Genomic DNA, 21,514 nt, shown 5'->3' on the forward strand with positions numbered 1-21,514 from the left:
TTTAAATATTTATACGGAAACAGCCATTTTAAAATCTTTGATAAATAAATTAACAATTTTTTTTAGCGATCCGAATAATGCATGACTATTATTAAACAGGGCATGCTTTGAAGAATCGATACAAAAAAAAAAAAATTTGATATATATTGTGCCCTTTGTGTTAAAAATCGCATCATTTTTTCGATCCCGTTTGAAAATGTTTGCCGCCTTTCGACTACGGTGGACCAAACGCGCTGAAATAATTTTTTTTTATTCTGCTTTAAATTGCCCCCCCCCCATTTTGGGGAGCCTGAGTCCCAACACACATACACATTAAAAACCAAACTCATACAAATGGTTACCCATCTGGTAGTGGCCAGCCTCAGCGTTAATAATACATTGAAATTTTCGTCACTGAAAAATAAGTTTTTTTTTTGGCTTTTTGGTCTTCCATAGTTTGATTTTTATCGAATATAAACGTAAACATTGTCTAGATCGACGCGAAGTAACTGGTTGCCTATATGAATAAGTAGAATTATTTGAAATCCAGGTATTTATATTATAATATTTTTGCATATTCTCATAGAAAATCATCCTAAATCTTAGTTAGACAACAAATAAATAAATTATTTCAAAAACCTTTTTTTTTTTTTTTAATATTTATGTACGTTTTTTGTGCAAGACAAAAAAAATGTCAATTGTTAACTTTTGGGGAAAATTTAACATTTAAAATTTAATTAAAAATAGTAGAAAAAGTTTTACATTATTCTGTTTTCTATATGATAAAATTCAGGGTTTTATCTTTCTGGAAAAAAAAAGTTACTCAGAAATAATGGATTTTAATAAATGTAATTTCGTTTTAAAAAACAGCAACTTGATTTTTCGGCCATTTTTGGCGGTGCCTATATAAAATGCAAGTTGTTAAAAAATAAAATTTTGTATCTTGAAATATTTTTGTTTGTTTGTTCACATGTAAAAACATTTATTTTGTATTTTATTTACAAATACGTTTTTATAAATACATTTTTAAAATTAAATTTTGTAAATAAAACTGTTATTAAATAAAACGCTATTTTCAAATAGTAAACTCCTAAATTAACCCTCGTAGGGAGGCAAGTAAATTTCAAAGTTTTTCTTTTTTGTTTTTATATAAAAAAAATAAGTTATTTTTGAAAATGTTTTTCGTTTGTTTGCAAAAAAAAAAAAAAAAATGCAAACTTTTATTTAATCTGAAAAGTTTAAAAGGAATAAATGTATATAATTTATTTTATATACATTACATGTATATGCATTATTTTTTTATTATTCTGTAAAGTGTACATAATTTAAAAAAATATTTTTGATAAAAATTTTTTTGATTATTATCCATTTCTGATTGATTATTTGTCTTTGTTATATATTTGAATATTTATTTGAATGTTTGTTTATTATTTGATTAAATATTTATTTATATATTCGAATTTCTTTTACACGATATTAAAAAAATACGCAAAATTTTCGAAGTAGCACCCCCACTAATTTCAGGCACAAGCCGCCACTGGTCGCGATATATATTTTCACTTATATCCTCGAACCATGTAATTATTAAAAGGAACTCCAACATCAGGGGTCTACGTTCTAACCTTCCAGAGGTTGAAACCCAATTACAGGAGACTAAACCAGACCTTTTATTTTTAAGTGAAACTGGCATTGGACAGGCTATTTCCCTAGAAGAGTTCGCAATTAAAGGATACTCTAACTTAACTTCTAAATCTGACCCCCAAGATCGCCATGGGCATGGAATATGTGCCTATATTAGGGATAACTTTCCATGTGGTAGGGACATCTCCAGGGAAGATCCTAACTTACCCTATATGTGCTTCCGGGTTGCTTTAGCTCACACTACGGCATTTATATTTACTCTCTATCGCCCCCATAACAGTGGAGTTACTATCTTTCAAAGCATATCTGAGAAAATTGACCAAGTCCTATCTGCTTATCCTTCAGCTAACATTCATGTATGTGGTGACTTCAATGTTCACAACGTCGAATAGTTGACCCACTCTAACAAGACCGATGATGAGGGGAGGTTCTGTCATGATTTCTCCATTGCCTATGACCTCACTCAGATTGTTCAGGAACCCACCCGTGTGCCCGACAATGACGGCCAGTATGCGAGCCTACTAGACCTTTTTCTCACAACTTGCCCTGAACTATGTTCAGTTTCTGTTCTGTCGCCTCTTGGATCTTCTGACCACTCTGTTGTATCAATTAAGATAAAAATGAAATGTAAAAGGTCCCCAGACGTACCTCTCCATCGTACAGTATATCAATACACTAAGGCTGACTGGGATAGCTTCCGTACATTTATATCTGATCTACCTCTGCATTCCATGTTTAAAAAGGATGTGTCCTCTATAGTATTAGACCTGACGGAATGGTAAATTGTAGGTATTGACCGTTTCATACCCTCGAAAAAGTTTCAGCAAAAACCTAACAGCCAGCCATGGTTCTCTCCAGAATGTGCTGCTGCCATTGCGCACAGAAATCACTTTTTCCACTGTTTCCAACGTAATAGATGTATGAAAACTAAAGCTGCTTTCAGGACTGCCAGCAACCATTGTAAGAAAGTAATAAAGAATGCAAGAGAGTTGTATGCTCAATCTGTTAAGTCCAAAGTAGCTGAGCAACGGCTTGGTTCCCACCAGTTTTGGCAAATAGCAAACAGAATCCTGAACAGGAGCGTGTGCTCCATCCCAACTATTATCAATGGACCTGAGGTAATCTCGTCAGCATCAGACAAAGCCAAACTCTTTGTCAAGAACTTTGCAGCTAATTCTACCCTTTGTGATCAAGGCCGCCAACCCCCAATATTTCCTCCTGTATCAGAAAACACACTATGTGATATACGTATATCTGTACGTGATGTTGCCAAGCTAATCAAAAACCTTGATTCCAGTAAAGCAACTGGCCCTGACGGTATTCCAATTATAGTACTCAAAAAACTTCAACCTGAACTAGCGCCCATACTTACAAAACTGTTTAAACGTTGTCTTAAGGAGAATAGTTGCCCATCTCCCTGGAAAATTTCATCAGTATGCCCTGTATTTAAGAATTCAGGTGATCGCTCATCCCCCTCTCAGTACAGGCCGATAAGTCTCCTGTGCGTCATGAGTAAGTTGCTGGAATCTGTGTTAAATACAGAAGTAATCAACCATCTCAACAAAAATAACCTTCTTAGTGACACTCAATATGGTTTCTGTTCTGCTAGATCTACAGCAGATGTGCTTACAGTTATATCTCATAGGATTAGCAAATCTCTCGACGGAGGCAACCTTTCTAGGGCAATTGCTCTTGACATATCTAAGGCCTTTGATAGGGTATGGCATAAAGGTTTACTTTATAAGATCTCTAGATATGGTATTGCTGGAAATGTCTTCTCAATTATTAAATCATTTCTTTCTGATAGGTTCATAAGAGTAGTAGTTGAGGGGCAAAAATCAGAAGCTCACAGTATTAATGCCGGTGTCCCTCAGGGGTCCATCCTGGGCACAACTCTTTTCCTGATCTACATTAATGATCTTCCAAATCACATCCTTACATCATTTGTAGACATGTATGCTGACGACACTACCATTTATGGTAGCACATCTAAGACAGTAAACGACCAAGTTCTCTCCAATTCTCTCTCCTCTGATCTTGAGCACGTAGTACAATGGGGTAAGGAGTGGCTGGTTACTTTTAATGCATCTAAAACCAAGCTTCTCTCTTTACATCATCAACATTCTGATCCACATCTGGCATCACTTGAAATGAATGGCTCTCGTCTTCAGGAGGCCTCAAGTTTTGACAAGCTTCTTGGCTTGACCATTACTCCTGATCTTAAATGGAACACGTACATCAAATCTGTTGCCAAGGCCGCTGAAAAATGGTGGGATCTTTCTATCGATCCGGTAGATATCTCACTGCTGATGTTATTGTCTATCTATATAAGAGCCAGGTACGTCCAAGGATGGAATACTGTTGCCACATCTGGGCAGGAGCTGCTAGAAAGGACTTGGCCTGCCTTGATAGAGTTCAAAATAGACTTCGTAGCCTCGTAGGAGATGTCCTTTTCTCTTCCTTGCAACCTCTATCTCACAGAAGAGATGTTGCGAGTTTGTCTCTGATGTATCGTTATTTTCATGGAAAGTGTTCGACTGAGCTTCAATCTATGGTCCCCCCTCGCCAATCTTTCACAAGAAACACTCGTCTAGCTGTAAACACTATCAATAATTCCCCCCACTCTTTATCTGTGCCTAAACCTAAACGTAGATTCCATGAACAAAGCTTCTTTCTTAGAACTGCACGTGGGAATTGCCTTCCGTTTTCCTGCTTTCCGGCTGACTACAATATGGTTGTCTTCAAGTCTAACGTAAATAAGTTCTTGATGAGCCGTTCCATATAAGTTATCAAATTTACCAAATTTTCATTACTAATGATTACTATATTGTCCAATTTCTACTGTACACTCTTTAACCCTTATCCTTGAGTGGCCTCTTGGCCTTGATAATGTGGTGATGCCTATGTAAAAAAAAACAAAAAAAAACTGCTTTCGGTCAAGATCAGTATCTCGCTTAACATAAACAATTTGTTTACATTTGTGAAATGAACAATATGGATCTATTAGAAATGTTTCACTAATTGTAAATGAGTAAAATTTAATCATTGAAAATGTAACTATGTGATTAAAATTTTATTTAAATTAACCATGTTTGGTGGCTTTCCTGTTAATTATTCTTCAAAAATTGATATTAGCAGCAAAGCGAATATTGTGGATCATGTTTTTACTAATCAGGAAATTAAAGAATTTAAATAGAATTTGACGTATATTTGCTCAGTGACTAATGAGATTCCTATTTCAGTCACCTAAATTATTTAGAGTGAAATGAGTTTTGGAATTTATATTCAAACATAAACATTATTTTTACTTAAAAATAACATTAATACACTAAGTTATAACAAGTTTCATCATTAAACCACCACAAACTTCTATATCTACTTACGTACGTTGTATCAGAAACTGAGCGACCCTAAAAATCTTTTGCGACTCGCCGGCAATCACCAGACTAAGACGAGCGTTGTTCAAATGTTGAAACACTAAATCGACATTTTTTTTTTTTTTTTATAAAAAATGTAGGGTTTGTATTACTGTACACATAGATTCGAAAAAGTTGTCAAAAAAACAAATATATAACAAATAAATGTTATCAAAGGCAAGATAAGTTACTTTTCTACCAAACTGGATATATTTTTCATGTTTTTATTCAATGTAACATGTTTATTCAGCTCGAAAAACATACAGTGTTTACCGATGTATTGGAAAATTCAAAATGGCGGCCGACACTCTCTTTAACATGGTAAATTCAGGAAAAGATGTTATAAATAATAAACTAGACAAAATACTGGTAGAAGTTCGCTCATTATATGTTACCGTGACATAAGTTGACATATATTCAGTGTTTTTTTAAATAGTATTTTGTCTAGTTTATTATTTATAACACCTTTTCCCAAACTTACCATGTTAAAGAAAGTGTTGGGCGCCATTTTGAATTTTCCAATACATCATTACATCGGTAAACACTGCATGCTTTTCGAGCTGAATAAACATGTTACATTGAATAAAAACACAAAAAATATATCTAGTTTGGTAGAAAAGTAACTTATCTTGCCTTTGATAACATTTATTTGTTATATATTTATTTTTTGACAACTTTTTCGAATCTATGTGTACAGTAATACAAACCCAAAATGTAATTTTTAAATTAATCATTGGATGATGGGGGTATTTTTTCCTTTTTATTTTTTAAAAATTCTGTTGACAAAAAATAATTCGTAAATTTTCTTTAAAAACACCCCCAACTTTTCTGTACTTTCCCCTTACAATTTACAGTTATCATAAAAAGCATAATCATTTCTCATAAAATCTTCTGTTTTTAGGCTTTACTTATTTCGTTTATTTTTTTGAAAACAAAGCAATTTTAATTGTTTGCTAATAGTTATTTGTAACTTTTCAAAAGCCTTTAAACTGTTGAATGGCTTTAAAATTCTTAGAAAATTCTCATTTAATTAAAAGATTGAAAGTTTTGTGAGCTTTCTATCCCTTCTTGGCCTCCGAGCCACGGTCACACAATTCTTGTTTATTACTTACTAGCATTTCAGCCCGGCCTTGTGTTTGGAGGTGTATGTTGAGCAAAAAAAAAAAAAAAAAGAAAGAAAAAAGTGGTAGTAGGAAGGCAAGCTCGAACTTGTAGTGCAAAGGAGGAAAAGAATGGGGGAAAACCTGACGTCTTTGCTGTTACGACTACCGCCAAACCGGAAGTGACGTAGGTTTAAATTAAGGCTAGATAATCGAAAGGAGAGGATGACTTTCGAAAATATCGGGGGGGGGTCGCTTCCCCCCCCCCCCCGTAGAAAAGTGCCCAGTTGAAGGTGAAGATATTAATGTTTTTAGTCAATGTTTCGATATTTCTCTCTGAAAGGTCGAACTTCAACATGATACTTATCTTGTAAAAATCCGTCGCCTCTGTCAAAAGTTTCAGGCAGACATTTCAAACATACATAGATTTATATATTGGTAACTAAAAATTTTCGACCCAAACCGATTAAAGAGCTTGCCCTATCTTTGAATACCCCTTATGTAAAATTTCAAATGTTTAGACTAGAAATTGTCTGAGTAATTTGGTAGGGACCGCAGAGTTCAATTTAAAAAAAAAAAAAACTTTGACACCTTTACATTTATTGGTATTTTTTCAGATTAGGTCCACCTCCACAATTTTCTTTTAAATGACGACTTGCATAGGTTTTCGACTATGCTGAATACGAATATCGCATTGAAATTTTGCAGAAATAAGTAGTTCTCGAGATATAAAAAGTTGTATTATGCATTGTGTTATTCGGCGGCCATTTTTGTTACGCCATAAACAACTCTACTGAGACTGCCGCCTACTGGAAACACATTTCTGGAATTGCCCCTCCCCTACCACGTACCGGAAAAATCCAGTTCTGAAAGTAATAATCCCCCCCCCCACCACCACCACCACAAAAAAAAAAAAATGGTGTCCGCAAAACTGGGGGGGGGGGGAACTAAACATTTTTTTGAAAACAAATAAATTTAATGACTTTTAAGGGGGTTCTTTTTCTAGTTATGAAGTTCTACTTTTCTGAAACTGAGAATACCCCCCTCTCCGTGTTAAGTATGTTACCAAATAATATTTCAGTTTCGCAAGAAAATAAAAATTAAAAAAAGATAAATAAATAAAAGGATTCAACTGGCAAATAAGTAACAAACAACAATTTTTGAGTTAAAACAACATTGAATTTTTATTAAAAAAAATAACTTTTGTTTGTGTGTGTGTGTTTTTTTTTTTTTGTTTTTTTCGAGGTTCCCCCACCTCCAACAAATAATTTAAATGAAATATTGAAATATTGAAAATGTTGGAATTAAAGCAACATTGGATTTTTATGAAATTGAACTGTTTTGTGTGTGTGTGTGTGGGGGGGGGGTCCCCAAACAAATAATTTAAATGAAATATTGAAAATATAAATTTAATAAAATTTTGGAATTAAAGCAACATTGGATTTTTTATAAAATAGAACTTTTTTTTTTCCAAACAAATAAATAATTTAAACGAAAATCAACACTGAAAAGCGCCATGCGTTACTTTACTGCTCATGGTTCTCTGAACCATGTGTATACATTTTGGAAGTGTGACTGAAAAACTTGTGTAGTAACTTCGACTTATCACTTTCACTTCTGATAAAGAGGTATCTAGCCAAGTATTGATTCATATATTGTGATCGAATAATGCCAGGCCTTTTCACCCACTCTTTTAGGTCTCGCCACAGGCGTTCAATATTCTGTGTGTGACTATTTGGGTTTTCTTTATCGACGAAATTTTTTGAATGAATAACAATGTGGTGCGTATAATTCTGGCTGAGGTTATTGTAAGCTTTCCAGGAGTCGCTGTAGATAATTGAACCTGGCAGAACAAATTTTCTTATTAACCGACCAAGCGTCTCCTCGTTTCTTCGTTCATTGGGGCCTGTCAAAGCGACCACAAAACTCTTTTTGGACTTTCTTTCGATGCCCCCAAAAAGCCAAATTTGACTAAGTGTTCTACCTCGGTTGTATTTGCTTCTCACGATTAAGGTTTCGTTAATTTCAACTTCAATATCTTGGCCTCCTATTGGGTCTTGATTTTGCAGCCAGTTACCGCAAACTTCAGAGCAGAAAGATCTCCAGTCAACAGCGGAACAGCTAGAGATGTCAAGATTTTCCATGACAAAAAAGGATAATCTTCCAGCACTCCATGCGTGTTTGGTTCAGAAAAGTTCCTTTCGCATCGCTTATACTGAAGCCGCAGTATTTTCTTCTTTTTTTTTTTTTTTTTTTTTTTTTTCTATATGGCTCAATACAATAATTGGTGCATCGCCATAAACATTTATCCTCCCTGTATGAACAAGGTTGCTTACATTTAGGGCATGTTACACTTTTTGGTAGCACACCATGTTCTCTGAGGAAATTTCTACTCTTTTCTTCTTGTAACATGAACCCATAAATTGTAAGAAAGTACTTTTTACAGCACATGTCACAAGTGTCTGTGGTAGAACTCATTGTCACCAATTATTTTTATGAAAGAAAAAAACAATGAAATTCTTATGATAAAATGTGCCAAAAAATGAACTTTTTATGATAAATTATGTGCAAAAAATATCCTGCGATTTTTTTGAAGTGAACAAAAAAAAAAAATGAAATTCTTATAAAAAGAAAATGTGAAAAAGTGTTAGTGGTGTTCTGTATGAAGCGATGTAACTGTTCAGGCCAAAAAATCTTTGGGGTGTGAATTTGATTTACGCGGGCTTGTTTACGCACGCATGCGTGCGTAAACAAGCCTTGTCAGATATTCTTGTGCACATGGCCATGTGAAATTCTATAATACAGGTCTTTTTTATCTCGCAAATTACTTTTTTCTGTAAAATTTAAATGAGATTTTCGTCTTCAGCATAGTCGAAAATCCAATTAAGTCACAATTTTAAAGAAATTTGTGGATTGTTCCTATTTACAATGCCTCCCCACGGGGCAGAGTTAGACACCAGGGTCGTTTTTTAACGTGGAGAAAAAGAACAAAAATAAAAATTGCCTCAGTCGTGAAGGATTTCTCCTCCACTGACAGAAAACAAGAAATTGAAATGCAGCATTGCAGCACTTTGATCTTGACCCGAAGGCCAAGGAGAAATTTGTGGATTGTTGGTCGTGGAGAAATACATTTGTTTACCCAGTGGCGCCAAAGCGTGTTTATTCTTTTTTTGGAGCGAGCATTGAGAGGATTTCCAAACGGAATTTCGTGAGCGCTCTGACAGGTCCCAAGGAATGGAGAAACGATCATCTACATGTGATATTCGTTTTCAGCATACCCGAAACCAATAAAAGTAATTTTAAAGGTGAGTGTTTTCAACTAGGCTGAATATGAAAATCACACTGAAATTTTACAGACACAAGTCCTTATCGAGATATAAATGTTATATTATAAACCCTTTTTAAGAATTCAAAACACAACAACCATTGGTGTAAGCAACAGTAGGTGTGTCAGAAATTTCGTGAAAATAGTGAATAATTCCACCCCATCTTTCCAAGCTTATAACTCCTCGAAAAATGTAATTCAAGCCCTAATTTTTTTTTTCAATTAAAGGAACAAGAACCAAGGTTTTATTAAAAAAAGACGTTTTTTTTTTAAAAAAAAAAAGGTTTTAAACTTCGGACTTTACAGGTAAATTTCTAAAAAACAGTACTTTTTTTGTTTTAAATTTGAATATATTATTTATTGACCTTTTCTCTTCAATTTGTGATATATAAGACTTTGGTACATAAATTAATTATTAACTTTTTAATAGACATTTCAAAATGGGAGGCGTGAATTATTCGACCCCCTGTCTTTCCAAGCTTATAACTCCTCGAAAAATGTAATTCAAGCCCTAATTTGTTTTTCAATTAAAGGAGCAAGGACCACGGTTCCATTAAAAAAAAAAAGAAAAAACAAATAACGTGGTTTAAAAAAAGGTTTTAAACTTCAAACTTTACAGGTAAAATTCTAAAAAACACGTTTTTTTGTTTTAAATTTGAATATATTATTTATTGACCTTTTCTCTTCAATTTGTGAGTAAATTAATTATTTACTTTTTAATAGAAACTTGAAAATGGGGGGGGGGGTGAATTAAAAAAAAACAAAAAAAAACGTTTGTCTAAAATATTATATTCAGTTTATTGGAAAGAACATAAAATTTCACATTGACCCTGAAAATATCGTAAAAATAGAATCAATAGAAAAATTTTGATAGATTTTTAAAGTTTAAAAATTGAAAAATATTGTGTTCGGAAAATTCATTACTGTTTAAAAAAATATATATATTTCTATTACTTTAAAAACAACTTTAATAGTTTATTTTGGAAGTATAATCCATAAAGAAAATAAACAACTCACTTTTAACAGAGAAATTACGAGATTTTTATATTTTATTCGCAGTTTCGTGTTAGGGGTGTCAAAAATTCCTACAAAAATTCTGATACACCTAAAGCAACAGTCCGTTTTTTTATTTCTCCTGTTGTTCTTGTAGAGAGAGAGAGAGAGAGAGAGAGAGAGAGAGAGAGAGAGAGAGAGAGAGAGAGAGTAGGAGAGCGACAGAGAGAATTATCGTGGCGTCCGCGTCCACTTGTTTGACAATCAAATCTCCAATCTTTTTTGGATCTATGTGTACAGTAATACAAACCCGTTCTTTTTCATAAAAATCCAATGTTGCTTTAATTCCAACATTTTTTAATTGAATTTATAATTTCAATATTTCATTTAAATTATTTATTTATTCGAAAACAAAAAAAAACACACACACAAAAGTTATTTTTTTTTTTTAATAAAAATTCAATGTTGTTTTAACTCAAAAATTGTTGTTTGTTACTTATTTGCCAGTTGAATCCTTTTATTTATTTATCTTTTTTTAAATTTTTATTTTCTTGTGAAACTGAAATATTATTTGGTAACACATACTTAACAGGGAGAGGGGGGTATTCTCAGTTTCAGAAAAGTAGAACTTCATAACTAGAAAAAGAACCCCCTTAAAAGTCATTAAATTTAATTGTTTTCAAAATTTTTTTAGTTTTTTTCCCCCCAGTTTTGCGGACACCATTTTTTTTTTTTTTTTTTTGGTGGTGGTGGTGGTGGTGGGGGGGGATTATTACTTTCAGAACAGTGGATTTTTCCGGTACGTGGTAGGGGGAGGGGCAATTCCAGAAATGTGTTTCCAGTCTTGTAAGATTTCTCTTACACGTTTTTTGCCCTTGGCAGAATGAAAGAGACAGAAGGAAAACAACGAAAGGCTCACCTTAAATTCCAAATAATATTTTATTGAAGAGAAAGTAAATGAGTCCGTGGTTGCAAAAGGGTGCACCTCTTTAGCTTCTGCCAAATGGCGGGTAGTTAGCCGTTATACGGTGTTAGGTGTTTTTTCACTGGTGTGAAGATAATGTTCTTGAGATCCAAATATGAAGCACGAACTCCTTCTTGACTGGTCCAATGAAAGTAAGGTCCATTGTGGGCGATTCGCCCGATAACGATAAAGGTTCCAATGCTTCAGCTGGAATAAAAAGGCCGGACATTCATTCGGCCGAATGATGAAGAAGAATATTGTTCAAAGAAACAGGTTGCCTCAGGCACATCAATTCATTCTTTACTAGAATGAGAATTATGTAGAACTCGGTTCATAATTGAACCGAGAGCGAAATACCCATAGGTGTTTCTTTCCACGCCACCACATGGAATCTGGAATTTAATTAAAATTGGCGCCAAAACCTGGCGCGACAAAATGTATACGTGCATGCAATCTCATTGGCAGAATACAATCGCGTGAGCGGAATAAGACACGCCTTCCTGTTCCTGAAATTTCTAACACTCTGCCAAAGAAAGGAAGAAAAAGAAATGGATATTCATTTCTTTTTTATTTTTAAGTGAATGATGATTGTCGCTTATTGAACATATTATTACAATGAAAGGATTTGGGTCCCGTAGGACTTAAAATTAACACAATAACAGCAATGTATCAATGTGAGTGTCTGTTGCCAATCTGAACTTACAACTATCTCTTTAGGCCATAACGCGTCTTTTATGTATGAATTATTAGGCTATGAAGATCCTTAATAATGAACCTTGAATTTATGAATTTATAGGCTATAACAAGCCTTAATTTTTATTATGAATTATTAGAACTTGGGTTGGTTTATCCAAACCCTACAAAATTGCTTTTAATTTGAAGGAGTTGACGCATCTAAACTGTCGCGATCAATCCTAGAGAATTAATATCACAAGATTTAACTCGACACTTGGTCCGTACAATTCGGACACACCAATTCCCCAATGGTGTCTTGCTGGTCGACTCCGACACAGCTAAAATGATACCACTCATTGCACGAGTCGCAACACACCATGGGATTTGTTCCATCGTTGGCGACTGAACATGTAGGGCAAAAGAAGGGGCCACCTTCTTCTGTAAATTCTGCTAAAGCAGGTTCAGAATTATTTTTAACCTCTAAAGGATAAATATTTTTCAAAGAATGAATTTGGACACCCCCGTCCTTCAGCACCGAGACTGAGCGAACACGGTTGTCCTTTCCGACCAATAGTTTTACAACTTTACCTAACCCCCAAAAGGGCCGGGACTTATTAGGAGCCCTGACAAGAACAACTTCACCCTCAGATATTTTTGAGGAGTCATTTCCTGTAATGTGGGCGTCTACTTCTCTTATAGAGAGCAAGTAATCATTGTGCCAAATCCATTTAAATTTATTGACGAATTCGTCCCTTAATTCAAGGGAATATATTAATGAATTTCTCTTTGGAGGTTCAGGACAAAGGTCCTCTGAACCACCAAGATTGATAAGCAGGCGGGGATGATATCCCGTTTGCAAAAAATGATTGGGGGTCAAAATTTCCAGACTTCTATCCGAAGCTGAAAGAAATGTTAGTGGCCTGTCATTTATGGCCTTTTGAACATCTGACAGGGCGGTTAGGAATTCAAAATGACCAACCCTTCTTCTACCCAATAACTTGGACAGACATTGTTTAACAGTTTTGATTAATCTTTCCCATACTCCACCATGCCATGCAGAATATAGGGGGATCGTATGATGAATGATAGTAGTAGATTTGAAGTGGTCTCTAAACTCATCAGACTCAAATATGTCCGATAAGATGATGCCCGACGCTAAGAAAGATTTAGTATTATCGGAATACATGTGAGTTGGTACGCCAAATAAATTGGTAAACCTAATGAAGGCCAACAAGAAAGAGCGTGCGCACATGTTTGATACCAACTCTAAATGGATTGCACGTAAACTCATGCACGTGAACAGTAGGATGTACATTTTGACATCCTCATTGTTGTTTTTGACAAAAAAATGTCCAGTAAAATCCACCCCTACACACTTGAAGGGTCGGACAAAATTCACTCTATCAGAAGGCAATTGAGACCCGGAGGGCGCTTTATATGGTAGAGAATTGATTCTCTTACATATAACACAGTCGCGGAGAACAGACTTCACCGCTTGCCTCCCTTGAGGGATCCAAAACCCGGATAGCCTTACTTTGCTAAGGGTTGAATTTGCTCCCATATGGCAACAATTCTGGTGAGACTCCATGATGACCAATTTGGTCAGATGGGTATTTTTCCCTAACAATATGGGAAATTTTAGTTCATATGGGAAAACATCGGAGTTCTGAATACGTCCCTGAGTTCGTATCAGTCCTTCCTCATCTAGGAATAACCCAAGGGCCGTGACTCTAGGGGGAGCAGCCTTATTAGAAGGTTGCTTTAAATAAACAATTTCAGTGGGAAATGCTTCCCTTTGCATGTGCGAGAAGAGCAACATTTAGCTCTCTGGACTGTGTCAGTTTTTCGATGACGCAATTTATCACCAAATCTTATAACTTTTTCTAAAACATTAATTGCCTTATTCAAGGAGGAATAATCAGATACTTCAATTGGCAAATGAATTTTGTCAGAAGCAGTTCCATCAGAGAACATGCATGATACCACTTTTCTGTTACCGTTGCTAAGACAGGGCAACGGGGACGAGGGCCAGCATATTTTTTCTTGATTAAGCCACTCTGGTCCGCATGTCCAAAATTTGAAAATTTGTTTAAACTTAGAAACAGTGATACCTCTGGTCAAAAGATCCGCTGGATTATCCAACGAAGGTACATATCGAAATTTAGGTTTTACCCCATGTTTGAGGTTAATTTCCTCAATGGCTCTGTTAATGTCCGACACACGATTTTCAACAAATATGTTTTTCTTTGCGGCCTTCCCATTCAATACCCAAGACAGGGCTACTTGTGCGTCTGACACAAGAAAGAATGACTTGATATTGGTGAGCGTTAAAGCTCGCAGAACCTGAGGAATGACCTTAACCGCCAGAAATATAGCTAACAGTTCCAAAACAGGTAGAGATTTCCCTTTGATTGGAGCTACTCTAGCCTTAGCGAAGATCAAGGAACACTGAGCTCCTTGCTTCGCGTATAAAGAAAACCCATAAGCGAGCTTAGAAGCGTCGCTAAAACAAATAAGTTCAACAGGGGATTCCGATAGTATGGCACATCTAGGAAACTCAAGGTCCTCTATACTATTCAGCTCGTAGGCGTGAGCTTGCCACGAGACTTTAATCTCTTCAGGGATTGTTTGATCCCAAGACAGCTTTTTCTTCCACATTTGGCTTATTATAACAGTCACAGGAAGAAGCAGTGATAATGGATCATACACACTTAAAATCAGCGATAATATCTTGCGTTTGGTATTGGCATTGCCATCTATTACCTGTGGAGGTAGTTTAATGGTATCTCTTTGGACTGAATAATGATACCCCAGCACCCTTTCATAGGTGGGGGAAGGAGACGTAATAGTTCCGTCTTCCAACATTTTATTTTGTATACTCTCGCAATTGGAGTTGCAAGATTGGAGTTCAAACCCGGCTTCACCGAGTCTTTCACGTACCTTCTCATATACATGAGTCAGAGCGGCACAGTCACTATTCGTAGTGACTAAATTGTCGACGTAGAATTTGTTGGAAATCGTACTTGAAGCTAAGTCTGTCTCGTATTTTTTGATATGATATTTAAGTATGAAGCTTAATATAAAAGGGCTGGCATTGAACCCAAATATAATAGTAGTAAATCGGTAGGCGCACAGTTTGCCGTCTACCTTGAGGAAAAAACAAATGTTTTTATCTTCAATGGATTTCAATCTTATCTGTAAATAAGCCTTGCGCAAATCCCCCAAGAGAACATATTTTTCCTTTCGGAAAGCTATAAGGATGTCCAGCAATAAAGCAGTCATGTTGACACCTGCATACACGGCGTCGTTGATCGAAACGCTACCCTTACGTTTCAATGAACAATTGAAAACCGGACGGATTTTCGTGGTTATACCTTGACCTTCTTTGATTACTGGTCTATGAGGAATCCAAATGTAATTCTCGTAACTTCAAGGGGGAATGTAGAAAGATTCCACGATTCCGCAGTCCTCATATTCCTTGAAGACACGCAAATAGTCTTTATATAGTCCTTGATTTTCCAAGGACTGAGCCACTCGATGCATTATTTGCAATGAGGCCACGTAGTTAGACTCTACTTTGTGAAGTTTGTTGGTATCCCAAGGTAGCTCGACGTAATATTTGCCATCTTTAAGCTCGATAGCCTCCCTGAAAGCTTCAATCTTTTCTTCGTCATTTAAAGTCAACTGGTTGGCATCATCGATACCAATAGACTCTAGCGAAAAAAACTTTTCCACTCCCCGCTCTACTACGGGCTCGTCCAGGAAAGGTAGAAGCACATCCTCATAAGAGGCTATTGGCTTCAACACGCTGTCAATCAAATAAGACTGACATTTAGGTAGTGTTTTTACAACTTGATTAAAAACTGTCAACTTTCCCACAGCTTCATCATTATGATTTAAAAAACTTGACCCTTCACCGAAGGGAATTATGTAATTGGGAAGCTTCCAAGCGGACCCTCCCAAGCACTTTATTACACTGAGATTACAAATGCTAGGAATGAGATCCAGGCCAATGATGCCGAAAATATTAGATCCATTAAGTTTGGAATATCCGGGGCAAAGCTTATACCCCTTTTTAATTATATTCGACGTAATTTCGTCGAACCTGTTTACGTGAAATGTTAATTTCAACCCTTCAGCAAACAAAGCAGAATGGTTGAAGGGCTGCTGATCTCCCAATTTTAGGGACACCTTCAGCTTAGAAAGAAGTAAGGACTTAGCCCCCACCAGGGTATTGACGGGCATTTTTACCATCTCAGTATTTAAATTATGGCAGTGATTCAAACGATCCAGAATTATTCTGGAAAAGAAGGATTTTTGGCTACCCGTATCTATCAGACAGAAAAAATAGACCGGGCGCCTCTTAATCATCATGGATATCTTGATTACAGGACTGATACAATGTGTTTGATCTGATAGAGACGTACGTCCCACAAAGGGCTTACAGCCTTTAGGACACATCAATGTATAATGGTTTTTCGAACCACAATTTTTGCAAGAATAAGGAAACCCCTTAATCCCCTTGCATGAGGACTCCGAGTGCTCACCGAGGCATCAGAGGCATAATTTTAATTCTCTGGCTCTAATTATTTTGGACTCCGAGCTCGGAAATATAGAGCAATTCTTAGTCAGGTGACCATTCGCCTGACATAATTTACATGTTTTACTTTCACCATTATTGACGAACTGTTTGGATGTGTTGCCACTTTGGGACAACTTAAATTGTTTAGTGTCAGAATTTTTAGCCACGAGGGTTCTATCACCCAAAGGTGGCGATATCTTTGGCGGGAAATTTTCCCGCTTGGGCGCGCTTAATGGCGACGCCACCATAATGTCTAAAATATCGAACGTAAGTGACAAAATGGACTGGAGAGATGGAAATCGTTCGCAAGATTTATTCATAACTTCTCGGCGAACGTCATTGGGAAATTTTGCGAAGAGAATGTGAGCAATTAATCGTCCAGAAGTGGATTTATCAACAAGAAAACCAGTACCAAATGAATTATCCATCTCCGTTAAATCAAGTTTAACTCGCTCTAGAAGGATTCGAAGATCCTCCCACGATGCAGATTTCTCAGGTTGAGGAATAATGTCCTCAAATATTAAATTAAGAATTTCTGAAGGATTCAAATATTTCTCCTTCAGACACTCTAAGGCTACGTTGTAATTTCCATGGGTTACATCCATTCCAGAAATAACGTTAAACGCCTGTCCCGTCAACTTCGATTTCAACAATAATAGTTTATCAGCATCATTCATATTTGCTGTGCAGAATTCGAACTTCCTAAGGAAGCCACGGAATTCAAATTTATTTTGAATAGAATCTCCATTAAAGGACGGACACTCGAGTTCCATTTTCATTGGAACAATATTTTTTAGATCTTTCGATCTCTGGCTGAAACTCAGCCAGTCTGTCGTGAACTTCTGCCTTAAAGGTTTCAAAATCGCGACAAATATTTAATCTTTCCTCATTGGGAGACTTAAAAATTAATTGGTCTACCAATTCATCTATCTCAGACATATATTTATCCAAGTCTGAGGAATTTTTTTAGTATAGTGTCCACTTCGATTTTCACTTATCCAATCTAACATGGCACTTATTCGGAATTTCTTGGCCTCAATTCGACCAAGTAGATTAGTGCTAGCCATATCTAAAGAAAGGGGAAATGGCTCACACGGTAAACACGTCAAATGAATCTAAAGTTGTAACTTAAAAAAACCACGAGGAACATAATGGCGCTCAGACAACAACTTATTCAACATGAATACATTCTTATTTAAATCAATGAACGTAGGTTCTTTCCTCAATATTATTGTTAACTAGCATTTCAGCCCGGCGTTGCCCGGGTGTTTGGAGGTGTATGCTGAGCAAAAAAAAAAAAGAGTAAATTTTTTTTTAATTTGACCCCTATTATGACCCCTTAATATTTATAATTTCGGGCTCAAATCACTTTATTAAGTTAGATCCAGGTTCAAGGAACCTATATCTAAAATTTCAAGTGTCTAGACCCAAAATTGTCGGAGGAGTTTGGTAGAGTTCTTAAAGGTCAAATAGTTGAAATTTGACCCCTTAACAGCCAAATTTCTGGCTGACCCCCGTCACATCGATTTTCCCAAATCTCAGTACCCGGTATTTCAAATTTCGAGTCTATAGACTAAAAATTGACAGAGTTATTGCGTAGGGAAATGTACACAGACAGACAGACAGACAGACACGTTCACTTTTATAGATATATAGATATGAAATAAATTGTAAATAAAAGCACATTATTATGATTAAATATATATATATATTTCTTTTTTTTTTTTTCTTTTTTTTTTTTTTTTCCTTTTCCGGTCTCAAACGGCCGTTACAATTAAATGTGACACATTTATTATTATTATTTTTAAATTGATCTTCTGTCGACCGTACCATTTAATACAATGGAATATAATTAATTTTACTTTTAAAGCGACATATTAAAGGAGGGGAATGCATTTTTTTTTTTTTATTGAAAAAAAAAAAAAAACACGATATTAAAACATTTAAGCAGAAAGGGAAAAGGAGATCTTTAACACTAAATATCTTTTGTAATAAAACGATATCCTTTTGCAATAAAAACGATGTAAGATTTCTCTTACACGTTTTTTGCCCTTGGCAGAATGAAAGAGACAGAAGGAAAACAACGAAAGGCTCACCTTAAATTCCAAATAATATTTTATTGAAGAGAAAGTGAATGAGTCCGTGGTTGCAAAAGGGTGCACCTCTTTAGCTTCTGCCAAATGGCGGGTAGTTAGCCGTTATACGGTGTTAGGTGTTTTTTCACTGGTGTGAAGATAATGTTCTTGAGATCCAAATATGAAGCACGAACTCCTTCTTGACTGGTCCAATGAAAGTAAGGTCCATTGTGGGCGATTCGCCCGATAACGATAAAGGTTCCAATGCTTCAGCTGGAATAAAAAGGCCGGACATTCATTCGGCCGAATGATGAAGAAGAATGTGGAAGTGGACCTAATCTGAAAATTTACCTTTAGACCCATAATTGTCGGAGGAGTTTGGTAGAGTTCTCAAAGCTCAAATCCTTGAACTTTGACCCCTTAATCGCAAACTTTTTGGCCGAAAACCGATCACATCGATTTTCCAAAATCTCAGTACCCTGTATATCAAATTTCGAGTCTGTAGACTTAAAATTGACAGAGTTATTGTGTAGAGAAATGTACACACGTAGACACACAGATACACAGACAGACAGACAGGCACTTTCACTTTTATAGATATACTAGCATGGGTGCCCGACGTTGCCCGGGTATTTGGAGATGTATGTTGAGCAAAAAAAAAAAGTGGTCAATTTTTTTAACTTTGACCCCTATTATGACCCCTTAAAATTTATTGTTTTGAGCTCAAATAAAGTTATTAAGCTAGATCCATGTACAATGAATCTATATCTAAAATTTCAAGTGTTTAGACCCAAAATTGTCGGTGGAGTTTGGTAGAGTTCTCAAAGGCCAAATCGTTTAACTTTGACCCCTTAATCGCAAACTTTCTGGCCGAAAATCGATCACATTGATTTTCCCAAATCTCAGTACCCTGTATATCAAATTTCAAATCTGTAGACTTAAAACTGAGAGAGTTATTGAGTAGCGAAATGTACACACACAGATACACAGACAAACAGACAGACAGACACTTTTACTTTTATAGATATATAAATAGACTAGCATTTTAGTCTCGCGTTGTCCGGGTGTTTGGATGTGTATGTTGGACAAAAAAAAAAAAAAAGGCAGGCTCGAACCCGTACTGCGAAGGAGGAAAATAATGGGAAAAATGCCTGATGTCTGTTACAACTACCAACAAATCGGAAGCTACTTATGTTTTAATTAAGGCTAGACAATCGGAAGGAGAGGATGACTTTAAAAAATATCGGCGAGAAAAACGACCCCCCCCCCCCCGTAGAAAAGTGCCTAGTTGAAGGTGAAGATATTAATGTTTTTAGCCAATTTTTCGATATTAGTACCCTGTATATCAAATTTCGAATCTGTCAGCTTAAAATAGACAGAGTTATTGCATAGGGAAATGTACACAGACACACACACACACACACTCACACACACACAGACACTTTCACTTTTATATATATATATAGATTAGAAAAAAGTTATCGACTTGTTATTCTTTTCTTCTTTTGGCTTGAAATGATTTCTACTTTCTAGTGATGCTGACTTGAGAGACCACGGCTGAATTGATTGTGCACTCTCTCAAAAGCAACATGAGGAGAGTAGCAACCTGTCTGCTTGGATCATCTCATCAACCAGACCCCTCGTCAAAGAAACAGCCTAGCCCCCAGCAACTAAATGAGACCCAGAGCGGACAAATCTGGTGACATCACTTGCTGGATGTCGTTGGAGAGAAAGGGTTACTCTTTCTCTATCTCATTACATCACCACCCACGTAACCAACGAATCAAAATCACTTCATCCAAATTGTCTGGATTTGTTTTAAGTGTCAACTAAACTTCCTGACATATTTTGCTTTATAACATTCCTTTCTTTGAAAACATTTTCTCTAAATATTTTCCTCTACATAACATTCAACAATATTACTAATAATAATCGATCAGGATTATCTGGCATTACCCTACACGTTAATATAATATTACATTTATATTAATGCGAATTAATTTATCTTGCATAGTTTATATTTACTTTTGTTGTAAAAAAAAAGGTTATTTAATTTGTATTATTTTATCATTTCTATTTGAACAGGAAAAATTTAATCACATACAAAATTATGTTCAATATCATTTCACTGTATCGTTCATAATCCATAGAAAATGTAAACCAGTTTCATATGTAAAATACAAATACTTATCATTTTAACCAAGCGCACAAACAATTATTTTATATATTTAATCACGTACAAAATTATGTTCAATATTATTTCACTGTATCTCCCATAATCCATAGAAAATGTAAACCAGTTTCATATGTAAAATAAAAATAGTTATCATGTTAAAAAGTTTCATATATAAAATACAAATAGTTATCATGTTAACAAAGAACACAAACAATTATTTCAGAGTTTGTGTAAGTTCCACCAGAATTCAGTCCCAAAGCCATACTGACATTTGAAAAGTTCGAAAATTATTTTTGACATCGGAGTTTTACTGAATGTATTTATTTTTCTCTTTCCTTGTCCTCTGCATACAGATCAGTTAACATTTCCTACATTTGTTTTGTTCGTTAGGGTTGGGGTTAGGCTCAGATTCTGTCAATTTAAAAAAAAAAGCCAAAAAATATAAATTGTGATAAAAAATCAGAAATGCATTAAGAAATTTTGAGTAAATAAATAAAACAGAAGATTATTTTTTTGTGATTTTTATAATTTTTATTTCAAAATTGTAACAAAATAAAATGAATTGATAAAATTAGTTCCTGGTCGGCA

At 35.4% G+C, this 21,514-nt stretch overlaps 3 protein-coding genes across 3 annotated transcripts; all 3 read right to left on the reverse strand.

Moving 5' to 3' along the window:
• Positions 1 to 12,355: 12,355 nt before the first annotated feature.
• On the reverse strand, positions 12,356 to 13,408 carry LOC145263931 (uncharacterized). Its single transcript, XM_080121005.1, has one exon. The coding sequence runs from the start codon at positions 13,406 to 13,408 to the stop codon at positions 12,356 to 12,358; it is 1,053 nt and encodes a 350-aa protein (XP_079977131.1).
• Positions 13,409 to 13,854: 446 nt separating this feature from the next.
• Positions 13,855 to 15,375, reverse strand: LOC145263932 (uncharacterized). Its single transcript, XM_080121006.1, has one exon. The coding sequence runs from the start codon at positions 15,373 to 15,375 to the stop codon at positions 13,855 to 13,857; it is 1,521 nt and encodes a 506-aa protein (XP_079977132.1).
• A 1,272-nt stretch (positions 15,376 to 16,647) lies between these two features.
• Positions 16,648 to 17,448, reverse strand: LOC145263934 (uncharacterized). The gene has a single exon (XM_080121007.1). The coding sequence runs from the start codon at positions 17,446 to 17,448 to the stop codon at positions 16,648 to 16,650; it is 801 nt and encodes a 266-aa protein (XP_079977133.1).
• Positions 17,449 to 21,514: the final 4,066 nt, after the last annotated feature.

This window comes from Euprymna scolopes, chromosome 39 (genome assembly GCF_053919585.1).
Source record: "Euprymna scolopes isolate OS-2025 chromosome 39, ASM5391958v1, whole genome shotgun sequence".
Taxonomy (NCBI): domain Eukaryota; kingdom Metazoa; phylum Mollusca; class Cephalopoda; order Sepiida; family Sepiolidae; genus Euprymna; species Euprymna scolopes.